Source organism: Leucoraja erinacea, chromosome 3 (genome assembly GCF_028641065.1).
Source record: "Leucoraja erinacea ecotype New England chromosome 3, Leri_hhj_1, whole genome shotgun sequence".
Classification (NCBI taxonomy): Eukaryota; Metazoa; Chordata; class Chondrichthyes; order Rajiformes; family Rajidae; genus Leucoraja; species Leucoraja erinaceus.
Genome location: NC_073379.1, coordinates 111,165,088 through 111,178,560, shown reverse-complemented (window position 1 = coordinate 111,178,560; position 13,473 = coordinate 111,165,088). Strand labels below are relative to the sequence as shown.

The window sequence follows — 13,473 nt, the reverse complement described above, 5'->3', positions numbered from 1 at the left end:
ATTCTATTCTATTCTATGGGATGAGGAGGAATTTCTTTAGTCAGAAGGTAGTGAACCTGAGGAATTCTTTGCCACAGAAGGCTGTGGAGGCCAAGTCAATGTATATTTTTTTAAGGTAGAGATAGATAGATTCTCGATTAGTATGGGTGTCAGGGGTGATGGGGAGAAGGCAGGAGAATGGGTTTAGGAGGGGGTGATAGATCAGCCATGATTGAATGGCAGAGTAGACATGATGGGCCGAATGGCCTGATTCTGCTCCAATCGCTTATGACCTTATGGTTGACAGCAAACTTGAAATATAGAAAGAAATCTCTTGCTTCTGTAGAAATTCACCTGTAGTTTTAAATGCTTCCAGTTGTAAGCCTTTCCCCACCCACTACAACACATGTCGAAAAATCTGCACTTCTTCTCCTCCTCAGAGGCTTAAGCATTCCATTAAATTGGGTGATGTCGAAGACACAGTAATGTATCAGGGTTTCCATCTTTCGTTTGGGTGTGGTTGTGAATATTGGCAGGGAGGCTAGGCCAACGAGTGCAGAGTCTCTTCCCAGATTACAAAAGCGTGCTTCTTAAAAAAATAATTCATTATTGGTATCGATAGATATGGCTGAAAAATAAAACGGTGGGATTGAAACGCCATGTTGCCCGTTTACAAGTGTCATATTTTGTACGCTTGTATTCTTTAATATACAACTGAACCTCTCACTTAAAAAGTTGCCTGTTTTCTCTATAATAAATTAAATGTGGGACACTAAACCCAGTTAATAATTGCCAGCTTTGGGATATAAAATAGCACAGACTTTAGGACCCAGCGGAACTCTTAGGGCAAAGCAATACATGCCAGATTTACACCACATCAGACAAAAATGTATTTCAAAGGACAGACATAACTGTCTGGTGTGAGAAGATGGCCACAGACGTGTAACTCATCAAATACAACAGATTCTATACCTCACCGCAAACACAGACGGTGATAGCCGACCTTTGAAGGTTACGTTTCGAGGAGAAAATTAGGTTTCCGAATTTGAATTGTGTCTGTAGATTCTTATCTAAGAAACGCATGCCAAGCCTGTTTGTCACATGCGATTCAGAATTGGAAGAGCTGTTCTAAATATGTCAGAGTCCTTTTATGGCAGTGCTGTGGAAAGGCATTAGTTTTGACTGCTGGACTTCCTTTGTCCAAGATGACGGTTCACTAATCTTAAAGGAGACGATAACACTGCAGGCTGGCGATGATAATAAAACACCACAGTTCACAGACACACATTTACAAATCTCACCACAGTTCACAGACACACATCCCAAATCTCACAGCCACACATCCCAAATCTCGTTGCACTCATGTGCAATGACAATAAAAGATATTATTATTATTACAATATTAACATTTTGCAAATGTTTGTACTCAAGGGAGTTCTTTGATGGAATTCTGTTCAAAGACATCACTGGGATGATTAGTCCCAACCTTACGACCGTGTTAACACATTTGTCCCTTCCAAAGCTGATAACAAGTTGTCTTGTTCTGGGATGATTCCTGGGATGTCAGGACTTTCATATGAAGAAAGACTGAATAGACTCAGCTTGTACTCGCTAGAATTTAGAAGATTGACGAGGGGATCTTATAGAAACTTACAAAATTCTGAAGGGGTTGGACAGGCTAGATGCAGGAAGATTGTTCTTAAATATAGCCAATGAACTGGCCTCAACTGCCTTCTGTGGCAGAGAATTCCAGAGATTCACCACTCTCTGAGCAAAAAATTATTTTTTCATCTCGGTCCTAAAAGATGGGGATGTTGGGGAAGTCCAGAATAAAGGGTCACAGTTTAAGGATAAGAGGGAAGTCTTTTAGGACCGAGATGAAAAAATAATTTTTTGCTCAGAGAGTGGTGAATCTCTGGAACTCTCTGCCACAGAAGGTAGTTGAGGCCAATTCGTTGGCTGTATTTAAGAGGGAGTTAGATGTGGCCCTTGTGGCTAAAGGGATCAGGGGGTATGGAGAGAAGGCAGGTACGAAGGAGTGGGGTTAAGACCGAGATCTTGTGATCCTGTTTTTGAAGAGCGGGCGAGTTACCTCAATATTTCTCAATTAACGCCACTAATTTCGATACTGCAATGCTGCTGTTTGGCTGTAATTGAAAATGTATGTCAAAATCTTGTTTGTTCTTTTAAGCATTGAGTTCTGAGGACCATATCACCTTGATGTAGGCTGCATTCATCAAGCCTATCTTTCAAATGTACATTTCAGATTTTTCTTCAAAAAGAGCTGCTACTAGTTAGTATTAGCTCTTTTTAAAATACTGTCTGTTTCAACTTGCATAATGAATTTCCTTTCTAACTTGATTGGACCCACATGGTCTGTCAGTCCACTTCTAAATCAGATGGTGGTCTTTAAGCTCTGCTCATTACCCTTGACAGGGTTGTTGTGTGTGCAATAGGGAATTTAAAATGTTATTCATTTTAAAAGCATCATATCACACAAGAGACTGCAGATGCTGGAATCTCCAGCAAAAGTCAATCTGCGAGAGAAACTCGGTAGATCGAGCACCATTAGTCGGGGAGGGGCATGAAGGACATGTTGAGCTCCCTGGCTGATTGTAGTATCATTTCACACTCATTTTAATTTGGGTGTAGATTCAATGGGCCAAATTATTTTATTCAATGTCATACGAAAATAAGGGATCCGAGACCTTGTTTACACTGGTACCAAGTGCTTTGGAATGTCTTGCAGTGTGAAGATGTGATATAAATGCAATTGTCCAATGACTTGACAACAAGAAGGCGCCCTGCCACAGAGGGTAGTTGAGGCCAGTTCATTGGCTGTATTTAAGAGGGTTATGCCCCCGTCCCACTTAGGAAACCTGAACGGAAACCTCTGGAGACTTTGCGCCCCACCCAAGGTTTCCGTGCGGTCCCCGGAGGTTGCAGGTGGTTGCTTGAGGTTGCAGGTAGTGGAAGCAGGTAGGGAGACTGACAAAAACCTCCGGGAACCGCACAGAAACCTTGGGTGGGGCACAAAGTCTCCAGGGGTTTCCGTTTGGGTTTCCTAAGTGGGACAGGGGCATTAGATGTGGCCCTTGTGGCTAAGGGGGTCAGGGGGTATGGAGAGAAGGCAGGTACAGGATACTGAGTTGGATGATCAGCCATGATCCTATTGAATGGTGGTGCAGGCTCGATGGGCCGAATGGCCTATTCCTGCACCTATTTTCTATGTTTCTAAGACACAAAGGAGCTAGGTTCTGGCTGAATTTACATCAAAGTACACCCCAGCGATATGAACATTGACTCCTCATTTCAGATAGTCCTTGCTATCCTTCCTTCCTTTTCCCCTTCCCAGCTCTCCCACAAGCCTACTGTCTCTGCCACTTCTTTCTTCCCCCCCCCGAGATCAGTCTGAAGAGGGGTCTCGACCCGAAACGTCGCATATTCCGTCTCTCCATAGGAGCTGCCTCACCCGCTGAGTTTCTCCAGCATTTTTGTCTACCTTTGCCTTATATAAAGATAACATTAGATGCCTATTGGCAAGCACCAATTAATTGTAATAGCCAGGATCATTTGATACATTGGAAAGATGCAACCACACTGTAAAACCACCCTAACAAGCACTGTGTTAACATTACTATATTAATGGAAATGATTATCTTGATGGTATCAGGGTAAACTGCTCTTTGTAACTTGTTGAACAAAAATGGCAATCTGTTATGATGCACTTTTAAATCTTCAAAATGCTTACAGCCACCAAAATACTTTGGATGGGCATAAGACGGCTGTGCTGTAGGAAACGTAACAGCTACGTTTCCCTGAGCAAACTTCCATAAGTGTATTAATAATCAACTTTAGTGACTGTTTAAGTGATAGATATTTGCCAGGACTATGAGGCCAACATGCCTCTTCAATTACTGGTGTGTAATCTGCTACATCTATCTGAAAGAGTAGATGGAACTGAAGTTTAACAACCCATTACCTTATCAGTTTAAAGTTTTGTGCTCAAGTCACTATGATGTGAAGATAGACACAAAATGCTGGAGTAAATCGGAGGGACAGGCAGCATCTCTTGCCCAACACAAATTCCCTTCGCAGAATCTCTGGTGAGTTTCTCCAGCTTTTCTGTGTAACCCACAAATTGGAGGAGCATCTCCCCATATGTCGTTGGGGCAGCTTACACCCCAGTGGTATGAATATTGATTTCTCTAACTTCAAGTAACCCGTGCATTCCCTCTCTCTCCATCCCTCCCCATTCCCAGTTCTCTGACCAGTCTGACTGTTCCTGATTACATTTTATCTCTGTTTGCGCTGTTGTTACCTTCTCCTCGTGAACAGTGATCTATGCTACATTTTCCTTGATCTCCACCCCCTTTGTTGACTCGTTCTCACACCTTATACTTCCTTATCTTTGTATCTCACCCTCCCCTGACTCTCAGTCTGAAGAAGGGTCTCGACCCGAAACGTCACCCATCCCTTCTCTCCATTGATGTTGCCTGTCCCGCTGCATTACTCCAGCATTTTATGTCTATCTTTGGTTTAAACCAGCATCTGCAGTTATTTCTCACAATATTCTGACTTGTCATGAGTAGCTAAAGACCGTATCAATAACCCATGCCTGCCTTATCTTCATATCCCCTGACTCCACTAGCCACTAGAGCTCTATCTAACTCTCTCTTAAATCCATCCAGTGACTTGGCCTCCACTGTCCTCTGTGGCAGGGAATTCCACAAATTCACAACTCTCTGGGTGAAAAAGTTTTTTCTCACCTCAGTCTTAAATGACCTCCCCTTTATTCTAAGACTGTGGCCCCTGGTTCTGGACAACATTGGGAACATTTTTCCTGCATCTAGCTTGTCCAGTCCTTTTATAATTGTATATGTTTCTATAAGATCCCCCTCATCCTTCTAAACTCCAGTGAATACAAGCCTAGTCTTTTCAATCTTTCCTCATATGACAGTCCCGCCATCCCTGGGATCAATCTCGTGAACCTACGCTGCACTGCCTCAATCACAAGGATGCCCTTCCTCAAATTAGGAGACCAAAACTGTACACAATACTCCAGATGTGGTCTCTTCAGAGCCCTATACAACTACAGAAGAACCTCTTTACTCCTATACTGAAATCCTCTTGTTAGGAAGGCCAACATTCCATTAGCTTTCTTCGCATGTGGGTTTGTAGGTTAATTGGCCTCTGTACATTACCCCGAGTGTGGAGGAAACAAAAGTGGAATAACATGGAACCAGTGTGAACAGGAGATTGATGGTCAGAGTGGACTCGATGGGCTGAAGGGCCTGTTTCCATATCATTCAATCAATCGGGTCTAATATAAATTCATTCCTTATCAATGGGATATTAGTTTAATATTTTATTTGGATTTATTCTGTATGATATCTAATTCCTAAAATTCAGCCCAAATGTTTTAATTTCCATCCGATCTATTTATTTTTCATTTTAAATAATCTAGAACATGATGTTCTGAAAAGATTTTAACATTTATCATAAAAACAATATTTAGCTTGCCTCCTTTCCCCAGTGCATAGCAGGTAACCAGCTCTCTCTGGACACGACTTATGGTTTCTTAGACTTACCACAGGCTTTATTGTTACACTCCACTTCCTTCCTGTGGGATGATGGAGAGGTCCCTAACTGGGGCCAGGCTATAAATCTCAGCTCTGGAGGGGGGGGGAGTGCTCTGTTCTCAGGAACCACTTTGTGCTTCGAGATAAAAGAGCAGGCTGTCACAAGTGCATTGGGAAATGTTTCATTTGGGAAGCAGAGAATTGTTCCCAAAATATCCTTCCACTAAACCTGATATGCCTAAAATCAAGAGCTCGAGGAAATTAGGAATCCCTATTGAGGGAAAACTTACAAAACACACAGTACAAGCAAAAAACACATATTTACCTGGTTCACAATTTCTTATTTTGTTACACAACTAACTACCTTTTTTTTTTTAAATAGCCTTCCGGTGAACTTTACTGATTCTCCTTTCACTGGTGTTGAGTTATTAAAGGTTTGTGTCGATGTGGGGGAGGTGCACTATATCCTTCTCTGCTTCACTAATTGGGAAGGCACGCTGCCAGCTTTGATATTTAGTTCAACTTTATTACAGCCTGGAAACAGATTGATTTGTATTGAAACCCCTCTCAATTTGCAAGGTTTTTTGTTACATCAGCTTACTTTACTGGAAGTGCAGCTCACGACTTGGATAGGACTGAAGAGGTAGATTTTTAGCAGTGACCGTGGGTGAAGCTGGTGGTGCTGATTGTATGCCAAACACCAGTTGCCGGCACAGGAGTCAGATCCAGAGCACAGGTTTCACACCTGATGGAACATAGAAACATAGAAAATAGGTGCAGGAGTAGGCCAATCGGCCCTTCGAGCCTGCACCACCATTCAATATGATCATGGCTGATCATCCAACTCAGTATCCTGCACCTGCCTTCTCTCCATACCCCCTGATCCATTTAGCCACAAGGGCCACATCTAACTCCCTCTAAAATATAGCCAATGAACTGGCCTCAATTACCTTCTGTGGCAGAGAATTCCAGAGATTCACCACTCTTTGTGTGAAAAATGTTTTCCTCATCTCGGTCCTAAAAGACTTCCCCCTTATCCTTAAGCTGTGACCCCTTGTTCTGGACTTCCCCAACAACATCGGGAACAATCTTCCTGCAGGCTAGATGCTAACCTGAATCTACTGCTGTGGTTCCCTTAAGATTAGTGTATTATCACATGTACCGAGTAATTGCTAACCATGAAAATACAAGACAATTGAGCCTAGATGCAGGAGACCATGGTACACCAGTCATTGAAGGTAGGCATGCAGGTGCAGCAGGCAGTAAAGAAAGCGAATGGTATGTTAGCTTTCATTGCACAAGGATTTGAGGATAGGAGCAGGGAGGTTCTACTGGAGTTGTACAGGGTCTTGGTGAGACCACACCTGGAGTATTGCGTACAGTTTTGGTCTCCAAATCTGAGGAAGGACATTATTGCCATAGAGGGAGTGCAGAGAAACGACTGATTCCTTGTTGGACTGTCTTATGAAAAGACTGGTAGACTTGGCTAGAGTTTAAAGATTGAGAAATACATGATTATTCTTAAATTGAGGCCAGGAAGATTGTTCGATGTTGGGGAAGTCCAGGACAGGGGATATAAAGGGGAAATCCTTTAAAACCGAAAGGGAACTTTTTTACAGAGATGAATGGAACTCTCTGTTTAGTGGCAAGAGATAAAGTCCAGGTAAAGTCTGATCATGAAGACAGGTCCGAGGGTCTCCAAAGAAGTTCCGGACTGCTCTCATAGTTGTTGGTTGGATGGTTCAATTGCCCTGGGAAGAAACTGCCCCTGAATCTGAAAGTGTGCGTATGCACAGAAAGGTGTAGAGGGTGTGGTGGGTGAGCGACCACCCTTGATGATGCTGCTGGCCTTGCCGGGCGGGGCAGTGTGAGGTATAAATGGAGTCAATGGAAGGGGAGGTTAGTTTGTGTGATAATCTGGGCTGTGTCCACAAAAGTCTTTGCAATTTGTTGTGGTCTTTGGGTGGAGCTCCTCCCCAAACCATGCTGTGATGCAGCACCATAAAATGCTTTCTTTGATGTATTTGTGGAAATTGGTGAGAGTTGATTGGGACATTGCCAAACTTCCTAAGCCTTCTAAGCAAGTAAGGGTGTTCCAAAATTGTTACTGTCTTTCAACTGCTCGGGCAGGTACAATCTATAACTGAGCTCAGACCCTGGGAAAGACTTGCAGTGGGATATCTATTCATTTTAAGAGAAAATTAAACTGCTACCAGGAAGAGTGATGGCTTTGACAAGGTTAATTCCCAGGATGGCGGGACTGTCAATGACAATTAAATAGACTATTGACTATTGACTATTGACGGGACTGTCATATGCTGAGAGAATGGAGCAGCTGGGCTTCTACGCTCTGGAGTTTAGAAGGATGAGAGGAGATCTCATTGAAACATATAAGATTGTTAAGGGCTTGGACACGCTAGAGGCAGGAAACATATTCCCGATGTTGGGGGAGTCCAGAACCGGGGGCCACAGTTTAAGAATAAGGAGTAAGCCATTTAGAACGGAGACAAGGAAACACTTTTTCTCACAGGGCTCTTAAAGATAGTGGAGTCAGGGGAGAAGGCAGGAACAGGGTACTGATTGGGGATGATAAGCCATGATCACATTGAATGGCGGTGCTGGCTCAAAGGGCCGAATGGCCTACTCCTGCACCTATTGTCTATTGTCTATTGACTAGAATTTTTTAGCAAGGACAAAAGTCATGGTTTCAATTTTCTCAATATTCACTTGGAGTAAATTTCTGCCCTTCTAGTTGTGGGACACCAGCTTAACATTTTAGAGATGGTGATTGTATTGAGGTGGCAATGAGCTATGTGCTACCACCCCACATATTGAAATCAATGCCATGTCTTTCAATGATCTCCCCAAGGGGAGATATCCGGGGGCACCAGAGTCAAAGCAGCCACCAGTAGTATCGACACTACTTCCACTAGCAAAGATCACCACACAAATGAAGATAGACACAAAAAGATGGAGTAACTCAGCGGGACAGGCAAAATCTCTGGAGAGAAGGAATGGGTGATGTTTCGGGTCGAGTCCTTTCTTCAGCTACACACAAATGATTGGTTTTACAGTTGAGCGATGAGATGAATGTTCAAATTTAAGTTTTGTTAAGAACTTTGTTTTGGAAAAAGTTAACTAGAAAAGTTACATAGTTGGATGCTCGAAAGAGACAGATTAGACAATTTTAGCTGATGACTCCTCCATTCTCACTGACATGATAAAAGGATTTCTGTGTTGGTTCTGCAATGCTTTGGCCCATGTTCCTCCCTGCTGGCACTGGTTCTCATACAAATCTATATTTGAATTTAACGCCAATGACCTATTATTGCTAGTTACAGCCTTGCATTCACAAGTAGCATATTTAGACCATCACCTACCTCAGAAGTAAGGTTTCACTTCTTGCATTTCAAAAATCAGTCACTTCAGTTTTATTCTGAGCTAAATTTCCTAGTGTTATGTGAATATTAGTACATAAATAAACTGGTTAACACTTCATTTAAATTAACGGAGCAAAGGACCAAGTATTATTGTGTTAGGTTACATGCACAGATGTTAAAATATAATTTGAGGCCAACTTCTTTTATGAATTCATCAACTTGGCAGTTTGCTTGTTTTTCTTAAAATGAATATTTTAACTGCATTAGCTAAAGTTGATTGTGATAAATAACGAGCGGACCCATCATTTTATGGTGAAACTTAGAAATGGATCATGCTCTATCTCAAATGCCAGTTTTCCCTTGCTGGTTTTGTTTCAAGTGCACAGTTCTCCTGACTACCTGAAGACAGTAGACACGAGAACCTACAGATGCCAATTTACAAGAAAAGACACAAAATTGCTGGCATAACTCAATGTGTCAGGCAGCATACCTGGAGAATGTGGATAGGTGATGTTTCGGGACGGAACCATTCACCAGCGTCTAAAGAAGTGTCCTGACCCGAAAATTTGCCTATCCATGTCCTGCAGAGATGCTGCCTGACCTGTTGAGTTACTCTAGTACTTTTTGTCTTGTGTTGCCAGAAGACTCGGCTTCTTTTGACATTTGACCACAGCTGTAGAAGACTGAATGAATGAATGAATGAATCTCGTTTATTGTCATTGCACATGGTACAACGAAATTCAAAAGTCAATCCCACGGTGCGATTCACAAGAGCAATTTTAAATATATAAGATAAGATAAAAATACATGCATATAAATAAAATTTAAAAATTACAGATAAATAATTTTTAATAAATACAGATACAGATTAAAACTGAGATGAGAAGAACTTTTTCACACAGAGAGTGGTGAATCTCTGGAATGCCACAGAAGGTAGTTGAGGCCAGTTCATTTGGCTATATTTAAGAGGGAGTTAGATGTGGCCCTTGTGGCTAAGGGGATCAGGGGGTATGGAGAGAAGGCAGGTACGGGATACTGAGTTGGATGATCAGCCATGATCATATTGAATGGCGGTGCAGGCTCGAAGGGCCGAATGGCCTACTCCTGCACCTAATTTCTATGTTTCTAAATAACAATAGCAGCTGAGGTAGAACCATTCAGTTGAATGTGAGTGTTATTTCTTATTTTGCATTGTTAAGTTCACGTATGGCTATGGGGTAGAAGCTGTCTCTGAGTCTGTTTGTGCGAGTTTTGAAAGACCTGTACCGTCTGCCAGAGGGCAGCAGGTGGAACAGGTTGTGTCCAGGGTGGGAAGGGTCCTTCAGGATGTTGGCTGCCCTGCCAAGGCAGCGAGAGCTGAAGATGTCCTTCAGGGAGGGCAGTGGGCAGCCAGTGATTTATTGTGCGGTGTTGATGATCCTTTGAAGGGCTCTCCTGTCCGCTGCAGAGCAGCTGGCATACCATGTGGTTATACAGTACACCAGCACACTCTCGATGGAGCAGCGGTAGAAGGACACCAGCAGCTTCTCCTCCAGGTTGTTTTTCCTGAGGATCCTCAGAAAGTAGAGTCGCTGCTGGGCCTTCTTGACTGCTGTGGTGGTGTTTGTAGTCCAGGAGAGATCCTCCGTAATTTGTGTGCCCAGGAATCTGAAGTCTGAGACCCTTTCCACACAGTGGACTGTGGGCTAATTGAGGAAATAGAATGATTTAAATTTCACCTTCACCTTATTTCATTATTGGACGGTTGTGTGATTTCTTCAAGCATGGTATCACAAATGTTGCTCATTTCAATGAGTGTTCTCTGCGCCTATATAGACGAGGAAAGATTGGCGATGGAGTGTCCAGTGAACTAATGTATCTGTTGATTTGATTGCCAGATACGGAGCACTGTGATTTTGGATGGCACAAATTCCAAGGACATTGCTACAAATACTTTGGCCACCGACGGACCTGGGAGGATGCGGAGAAGGAATGTCGTCTGCAAGGGGCTCACCTGTCCAGCATCCTCACACACGAGGAGCAACTTTATGTGAACCGTAAGTTATTTTGACTATTCGTAAACAGTTATGGTGTCATAGAGTGATACAGTTTGGAAACAGGCCCTTCGGCCCAACTTGCCCACACTGGCCAACATGTCCCAGCTACACTAGTCCCACCTGCCCGCATTAGGTCTACATCCCTATAAACCTGTCCTATCCATTTACCTGTCCAACTGCTTCTTAAACGTTGGGATAGTCCCAAACTCAATTACCTCCTCTGGCAGCTTGTTCAATACACCCACCACTTTTTGTGTGAAAATGTTGCCCTTCAGATTCCTATCTTCAAATCCAGTGTTAAAACACATTTGTACTCCCTGGCTTTTGACCATGCCTGAGACTTTGCTTCTGTTTTTATTGTTTTTAATGTTTCTTTATTTTACATGTCTTTTCCTACTATTTCTTTTGATTGTTATTATTGGTGTGTATTAACTTTTTTGTCAATGATTAGTGATGTACAGCACTTTGTTGCAGCTATGATTGTTTTTAAAGTGCTCTATAAATAAAATTATTATTATTATTATTATTATGTCCTCTGGTCCTCGATTCCCCTACTCTGGGCAAGAGATTCTGTGCATCTACCCGATTCTATTCCTCTTATGATTTTTTCAGAGTATTTTCACCATCTACCATAAGTCATACATAGAAACCTAGAAACATAGAAAATAGGTGCAGGAGTAGGCCATTCGGCCCTTCGAGCCTGCACCGCCATTCAATATGATCATGGCTGATCATCCAACTCAGTATCCTGTACCTGCCTTCTCTCCTACCCCCTGATACCTTTAGCCACAAGGGCCACATCTAACTCCCTCTTAAATATAGCCAATGAACTGGCCTCAACTACCTTCATACAATGAGTGAATGCACAAATGGTGATTTCCAAACCATGAATTCAGATGTTAGTACATGTAATTGCAGGAATCAAATCAACTGATTTTGAATGTTCATGATAGGAAAGAGCAAATTGAAATACAAGTTTAGTCTTGCAAATGGAAGGATGCATATACTTAGCTTCTAAAACTTATTCTAGTATTTAGTATTGTCATGGCTAATCTGTGACCTACATGATCAACTTAACTAAAGTCTATGTTCCCAAACTCAAGGTTAATAAATGACCAGGCATAATTTCCAGTGAGGAATGGAGTTCCAAATGCCTACCCTACTTTGAATGTAGAAGTGTTACCCAAGTTTACTCTTGAAAGGCATGGGGCCAATTTTTAAACTATTTCTGCTGGTCATGGCCTCTCCAACCATGAAGGGTGGAGAGGGGAAATTGGAATTGATAGGTTTGCTTTACAAAGAGCAAAGATAGTTTAAATCTATCTAATTAATATCTTAAGCTTAATGCCTTACAAATATCCTTCATGCCTTGAACGACAATATTTTAGAGAATATAATGCTAGTTTATGTCATCCCTTCAAATCAAATGGTTAAAATCACAGAACTAAGATATATCAGCTCTTTGTTAAGCAAACCTGCCAATTCCACTTCCCCTCTCTAACCACAAGTGCCCACATATTATTTTGTTCTCGTGCCTATCCAATTTCATTTTGAAAGCCCTGATTAACTTTTGTCCCGACCACTCTTACAGGCAGTGAGTTATTTTGCTACATAACATATTTTTTTTCCAAAGCCAATTTATCTTCCCTAAGATTTTCCTTGCAACTGCTCACAAGATTCTTGGTGTGGTCTAATGAGAGCTTTGCACTATTACAGAATAATTTCAATCCCCAGTGGTTTAGTCCTCTAGGTATAAAGTCAAGCATTCCATTAGTCTTGCTATTTGCATACTGCACCTGCCCATACCATTTTAATGATCCATGTACTTGGACCCTTCATCTCTCCACCCACATATTGCCTGTGGCATTTTACTATTGCCAATTCCAACCCTTTAACTCCAAAGTGGAAAAGCTCACATTACATTTTATTACCATTAATAAATATATTAAGATTGCAGTTTCTGTCTGCACTATGCACCACATCACCTGCAATCTGCAACATTGATTTTCTATCCTCCACCCACAGTTGTATTGCCTGTGGCATTGACCCCTATTGCAGTCATTCCAACCCTTTAACTCCAAAGAGGGAAAAGAAGGGTCTCGACCCGAAACGTCACCCATCCCTTCTTACCTGTCCTTTAGTTACTTCAGCATTTTAATAAATCATATTAAGATTGCAGTTTCCTGTCTGCACTATGCACTTCGAAAATTTTTACCACATTTCACCTGCAATCTGATAAAAACCTGGATTGAGGGACCTTATCAAGTGTCTTAGAAACATAGAAACATAGAAATTAGGCGCAGGAGTAGGCCATTCGGCCCTTCGAGCCTGCACCGCCATTCAATATCTGGCTGATCATCCACTCAGTATCCCGTAGCCTTCTCTCCATACCCCCTGATCCCCTTAGCCACAAGGGCCACATCTTTCAAAAATAAAACTTGACCCCCAACACAGGGTCTTGCTGTGTGAAAAAAGTTCTTCATTCGGTTTTAAAGG

At 42.1% G+C, this 13,473-nt stretch overlaps 1 protein-coding gene across 1 annotated transcript in view; it reads left to right on the top strand.

The window, feature by feature from the left end:
• The window catches only part of LOC129695923 (versican core protein-like), a 66,013-nt gene that overhangs the window by 17,629 nt on the left and 34,911 nt on the right, over positions 1-13,473 (top strand). The window contains exon 4 of the mRNA XM_055633390.1: positions 10,819-10,977. Within this exon, the coding sequence (XP_055489365.1) occupies positions 10,819-10,977 (159 nt within the window). The remainder of the gene's footprint in view (positions 1-10,818; positions 10,978-13,473) is intronic.